A 6,029-nucleotide genomic window follows, 5' to 3' on the forward strand; every position below is an offset into this window, starting at 1 on the left:
AAAATTAATTATTTTTTTTTGGGGGGGGTGTGAAAGACGTGTGTGTGGGGGGGGGAGAGACCCCCGGTGGGCGACCCCATGGCGCGAAGCATCCCACTTGCTCCTTATTTGGGTAGGGAGCGAGAATTTGGGGGATATTGCCCTTTTTCCCATATTTGGGGGGGGGGGGGGGAGGGAGCAGCGACGACTTGGGGGGGGGAGTGGCGATTTGGGGGGATCTTGCCCATTTTCCCCATTCTCACCCTTTTTCCCCACCCCCTCGGCAGGCTCACCGTGAGGGCGCCGCCGCTCCCCGCATGGAGGACAGCCGGGAGCAGCCCCCCGGCCCCGCCGAGCCCCCCGCCACCCTACACAGCCCGGGGGCCACGCCGCCGCCCCCCGCCCGCAGCAGGCCGCCCCCCGTTTCGGGGCAGACCCCCCGGGCACGAGCCTCCCGCGCCGGCCTCCGACGGGGTGAGAAAGCGAGGAGGAAGAGGAGGAGGGCGCAGTTTCCCGGTTTTGGGGGAAAAAGAGCAAAATTGGGGTGCCGGCGCAAAGCCCGATGGAGGCGGGGGGGCCCCGGGGGTGTGGGTCCGGTGGGTTTTAGGGTTTGTGGCCCCGCGGGCCGTGCCGCTCCCCGGCGGCCTCTGTTTAAAAACAAGCCTCGAAATAGTTCGGCCGTTGAAACGCCGCGGCTGTCACAAGCGGTTAAAAGAATAGAAAGAAGAAGAAAAAGTACTTTGGGAGCCGAGCAGCTGCTTTGCCCAAAAATAGCAACAAGTTTTATAACTCCGGAAAATGTAGAACAAACAAACGAGAAACATTTTTTAGCTGAGAAAGGAGGCGGGGGGGGTAAGGGGGGGAGGGGGGGGTGGGGGACGGAGCAAGAATTTCTGCCCTTCTGTTTTCCTGGAAGCCGGTCCTCGTGTTCTCGCGCGGCTCCAGCGCTTTGACCAACTTGGCCGCCTGCCCGGGCTGCCGAGTAACGAACGGAGAGCTCAGAAAATGCCCCCGGGCTGCAAAGGGAGGGGCGGGGGGGGGGGCTCCTGCCCTGCCTCAGTTTCCCCTCCAGGACCTTTCTGTGCCCCCCACCCCGGGGTGCGGGGTCCCTCCTGACCGCTGTGTCCCAGGAGCCGCCGCTGCCGAGGATGGCCCCGATGGCGGCGAAGGCGTCCGAGGAGGACGCGGTGGCCAGCGGGGAGAAGGAGGAGGAGGAGGCCTTCCTCGTCAGCCTCTACAAGTTCATGAAGGACCGGCACACGCCCATCGAGAGGATCCCCCACCTCGGCTTCAAGCAGAGTCCGGCCCCCACGGGGCAGGGGGGAGGCTTTTTGGGGAATTGAGGGCTCGGAGCGGGGCCGGCGGGCGCTGCGCCCTGCTGACGCCTTCTCCTCTCTTCCCAGTTAACCTCTGGAAGATTTACAAGGCGGGGAGAAGCTGGGGCCTACGAGCTGGTAAGCGGCTGGGGAGCACCCACGGGGGGCCGTCCGGGGGTTTGGGCAGGGGTTAACCCGTCCCCACTGCAGGTAACGGGGCGAGGCTCTGGAAGAACGTGTACGATGAACTCGGGGGCAGCCCCGGCAGCACCAGCGCGGCCACTTGCACCCGGCGCCACTACGAGAGGTAGGGGGGCAGCGGCCCCGCTCCATGCCTCAGTTTCCCCTCCCTGGGATTCGTCCGAGGCCGGCGCTCACGGCCGCCCGCTCGCCCCGAGGCTGGTCCTTCCGTACGTGCGGCACTCAAGGGCGAGGACGACAAGCCGCTGCCCCCCAGCAAGCCCCGCAAGCAGTACAAGGTCTCCAAGGGCGCCGAGACGGGCGAGAAGAGCAGGAGGAGCAAGAAGGAGAAGGGCCGGGAGCAGGTGCGCAGCCCCATGGGGCTGGGATGGAGCGTGGGAGCAGCCCCCAACCCCCTGGAGACCTTTCCTCCATCCCAGGCACGTGGGAGGACGTGGAAGAGCTGGGGCAGGAGGAGAGCAGAGGACTGAGCCTCCGGCAGTGGAGGACACGGGGGGAACCAGTGGGGTGGGCGGGGGGCCCAGCACCCCCACCCCAACTTCCCTTTGGTTGCAGATGCCGCCGGAGAAGGCGAAGCCTGAGGCTGTGGCCACCCCTGGAGGCAGCAAGGAGGAGCCGGCGGAGGCCCCGGAGCGAGGCCGACCGGCCGAAGGACGTGCCAGCCCCGCGGCCCCAGCGCCAAGCCCCTCAGCGGGGTGTGCGGGCACCTGCAGAGCCCACACCGAAGCCTACAAACGCCTCTTCTCCAGCTTTTACTCCAAAGGCAACCACCCCATCATGTCCCCGCTGGCCAAGAAGAAGCTGCTGGCCCAGGTGAGCAAGGCCGAGTCCTTGCACTGCCACAAGCGCCACTGCCCAGAGGGCCGGCGGGGGGCGAGCGACGCTCACCCCAGCACAAGCCCCGAGCCCCCCCGGCCAGCAGAGGAGCGGAGGAGCCCGGAGCCTCCTGGATTTAAGGATCCATCCCGAGGCAGCAGGAGTGAGGTGGGATCCGTCCCCAGCGCCTCCCCAGGGGGGAGAGACAGCCAGCCCTACCCCAGAGCCGAGGAGGGGGGCCCCGCGCCCGCCGTCTTCACCGGCTACTTCCACGCCTACCACAACAAGGTGCTGAAGCCCGTGAGCTGCCACCCCCTCGGGGGCTACTTCTCCAGCTTGAAGGATTTTTTGGAGCCGCAGCTGGAGGACACGGAGCAGCCCCAAGACCTGCGGAGCAAAACGGGGCAAGCGTGGAGCGGGGAGGGCCCGCGGGCGGCCGCTTTCACTGCTGTTAAATCCTGCCGGGTGCCCCCCGGGGCTGGCTTCGCGCCACCAACGCAGAGCCCCACAGTGCCGGGGGGCAAGCGGAGCCGGGAGGAGGAGGCTTTCGGCCCCGGCAAGAAGCTGCGGGCTGTGTCCCCCTTCGTCAAGGAGCCCGAGGGCAGGGACAAGGGCGCTGGCTCGCCCAGGGGCCAGCAGGTGCTGGCCAAGCCCAAAGCCATCGTGCCCGGTCCCGCCTACACCGCCCAGCTGCCCGCCGTGCCGCCAGCCCCGGACGTTTACAAGGGAGCGATGCTGCGGTTCCCGGTGAGCTTCGCCAACCCGCTGGAGCACCTCAAAACCCCGGCGGCGCCGCTGATGCCGTCCCTCTCCGTCAACCCCTTCGTCATCCCTGCTTTCCCCAGCCCTTTGATAGCCGCCTCCACGCAGCCCTCCGACCTGTGCCGGCCGCTGGCGACCGGCCCCGGGCACTACCCCACGTCCTACGAGAGCTCGCTGCAGCACCGGCTCTACCCCGTGGCGACGTGGCACAGCCAGCCCACATACGCCACCCCGCACGCGTCGGCCTTCCACCGCAATGCCAAGCTGTAGGGTTTTTGCCCTGATCCGGACCGGCCTCGTCCTCGCAGACAGGTGGCCGCGGGGGTGCCGCGGTGGCCGGAGCCCATCGGCGCTTCAGAGCCGCCGCGTCCCGCGGCAGAGACGAGCTGAGCTGGACCGTGTCATTTTTACTTCTGATCTTAGAGCTGTTTGTATCTACCATCGTTCGCCGGTGACTTAACTTCCAGTATCACAAGGTTATATATATATTATATATATATAAAAAAGGGAGCAAAGTGAGCTGCAGGTTTCTATTTTGTTAGAGAGGCCGTGCCCCGTGCAGTTTCACATGGCCAACGCCGAGAGGAGGCAGAGCCGAGCGGTGGCTGTCCGCCATCTCACCAGAATGCTCTGTAACTCCCTGGGTACACAGCCCCTGCTCACTCCTAGGAAGCAATGCAATTTTATTTTTAAACGACGTTGCCTTGAGCAGGGGGTTCCTGAGGTTGTTCAGGGGCTCGGGACCGCGGCAAAAGCATCCGTGAGAAGCGCGCCGGCCGCTCCGCTCGCTGCCGCCACGCACCTCCAACAGCCGAAAGGGCTGAGCCGGTGGCAGAAGGCAGCATCCCAAAATAAAACTGGCTGGATGGTCCCAACCTGGCGGTGTTTGGGTGTCCTTGATTTCTGGGATTTTCGGGGCGGGGCTGGGGGGGGACCAGCCTCACCCTTGCAGGTGTTTTGCAACCTGTGGGGAACAGGCTGAGACTTACCTGTGGGGCTTCCCCAGTCCGGTGGGGAAGGAGGGGTTTTCCTGCATCGTTTTTGGCAGCTTTTTCCCAGCCCCGGGGAATCTCAGCTGTTTCCTGGAGCACCCGTGTGCCCGGCTGCGGGTGCCGTAGGGCTGAGGGTAGCGCAGTGATGGCACCGCAGGGAGGCCTCCTGGCTCTGAAGCGCTCCTGCATGGCTGAGAACATCTGGGAGGGGACAGATGGACAGGCAGGCAGGCAGGCAGCACCTTGGACGTGAGCTGGGGAAGAGAGGAGCACGCTGGTGGTGGCCAGATGGCCCAGGACAACTCCAGAGGAAGGAGCAAACCCGCACAGACCTGCACAGCACATCTCCAGCTGCTTCCTGCCTGCGGGAGCTCCTGATGAGCCATTGCAAACGACCTGAACTCTTTATGGGACCCTCAGGACTCATTTCTCTTGTGCCAGCCACTTCCCACGAGAGCGGCTGCGGACTGCGATCCTGGCGCCTTGCTGTGAGCCGTGGAAAGGGCGGCGAGACGGTGGCACTTGCTCATCCCCAACGAGGGTAACGGCTTTGGGTGGAGAAACGGAGCAGCAGCAGTAAATCGGCTTTGAAGGACCACTTCTGCTGCTTCCACAGAAAGCAGAAAAAGAGCTAAAGTTATCCCCAAGCAGTGCTGGTCACTGGGCTGCCTTTAGGGTTAGACTTGGTGAGAGGAGTCGTCATCGCTGCTGAAATAGGGAGCAGCTTTCTGCAGCATCGTGGAGCCAGCCAGTTCTGGGGCCTCCAGACGTCAGACGCACGCTGCTGGCTGCCCCGGCACGCCTTGTGCCCCAAGTGTTGCCACCAAAACGCGTACAGCTCTGTGAGCCCCAGGGCTCGAGTGCTCCCTCAGAGCTGCCGCACTCCCTCCGCACCTGGGAGCGAGGGCACCGGGGCGAAATGGGAGACGCCCCATCCCTCAGCCTTACTGCAGCAGGGAAATTGTGACTTGAAGCCTAGGAAAGACAGCTGGGCTGCTCGAAAACACGGCAGGGCGGCAGCTGACCAAGCTTTTAGGAGCCGTTCACACGCTTCTGTCCGTAGGTCTCTCAGTTGAAGTTCATCCAGGCTGCGTTTTGCCCCGATCCATCCCCGGGGGGACTGGCAGAGCTGCGCCCCGTGGCCACCCCTCACCTGCAGCAGGTCACGGTGTCCCTCGCGCAGCCGCGGTGCAGGAAGCAAGCCGAGACCCAGCCGGTCCCCGCTTGGTGCTGGCTCCCGTTGGAAAGGTCCACGTGCTTTTTGGGAGGTGCAAGGCCACCTGGGGAAGAGAAAAAACAGTAGGAGGTGGTGCGTTTTGCACCTCGGGGCATCCAGTCCCCTCTTTAACCAAAGCGAGCCCCCGACTTGGTGCAGGTAGCAGCGGTTAGCAGCAGGGCTCAGAGCAGAACCAGGGTAAAGTCAGGAGAGCAATGGGTCCGCAGCCGCCTGCTCAGCTCGGCGCTGCCTGGCCTCCCAGTTACAACCCCGAGGATATTTGGATACAACCTCCCCTGGCAGAGGTTTTGCCCGGACTGAACCCAGATGGCTGGCAAAGTAAAACCTTGCCAACTTTTCCACAAAACCCCAGGGAAAAGAGGTGAGGTGAGGCAGGCCCTGGGCGCGGCAGGGCTTGGGAGAGCGGTCCAGTGAAAGGGCAAAACTCACGATCATTGCTCAGCACCCTCGAGACCTCTACTCACCAGCGTTGGGGCGCGAAGTCCAGTGCACAAGAGGCAATAGCGAGGCTCCGAAGGCCACGTGAGGTCCCCAAAAGCTGGACAGCGTCTGGAGCGGGTACACGGACAGCGCAGGAAGGGTGGGACGAGCCTCATGCCATCTCCCTCCTCTCGCGACGAGCAAACCCAACCGAAGGTTGAGATGTTTATCCCCTGTGGCTTTCCAGGCTCCCCGTACCGATCACCCTTCCTCTGGTCACTGTCTCAGCTCGGCAGAGCCAAAAAT

The 6,029-nt window shown here is 64.1% G+C and overlaps 1 protein-coding gene across 1 annotated transcript; it reads left to right on the plus strand.

The window, feature by feature from the left end:
- Positions 1–274: 274 nt before the first annotated feature.
- Positions 275–3,953, plus strand: ARID5A (AT-rich interaction domain 5A). Its single transcript, XM_040538184.1, is given in 7 exon segments — positions 275–453; positions 1,110–1,278; positions 1,383–1,433; positions 1,506–1,602; positions 1,694–1,716; positions 1,719–1,915; positions 2,052–3,953. Coding segments are annotated over 6 exon segments (1,812 nt in total). The 5' UTR covers positions 275–453; positions 1,110–1,127; the 3' UTR covers positions 3,345–3,953.
- Positions 3,954–6,029: the final 2,076 nt, after the last annotated feature.

Source organism: Cygnus olor, chromosome 27, assembly GCF_009769625.2.
Source record: "Cygnus olor isolate bCygOlo1 chromosome 27, bCygOlo1.pri.v2, whole genome shotgun sequence".
NCBI classification, from domain to species: domain Eukaryota; kingdom Metazoa; phylum Chordata; class Aves; order Anseriformes; family Anatidae; genus Cygnus; species Cygnus olor.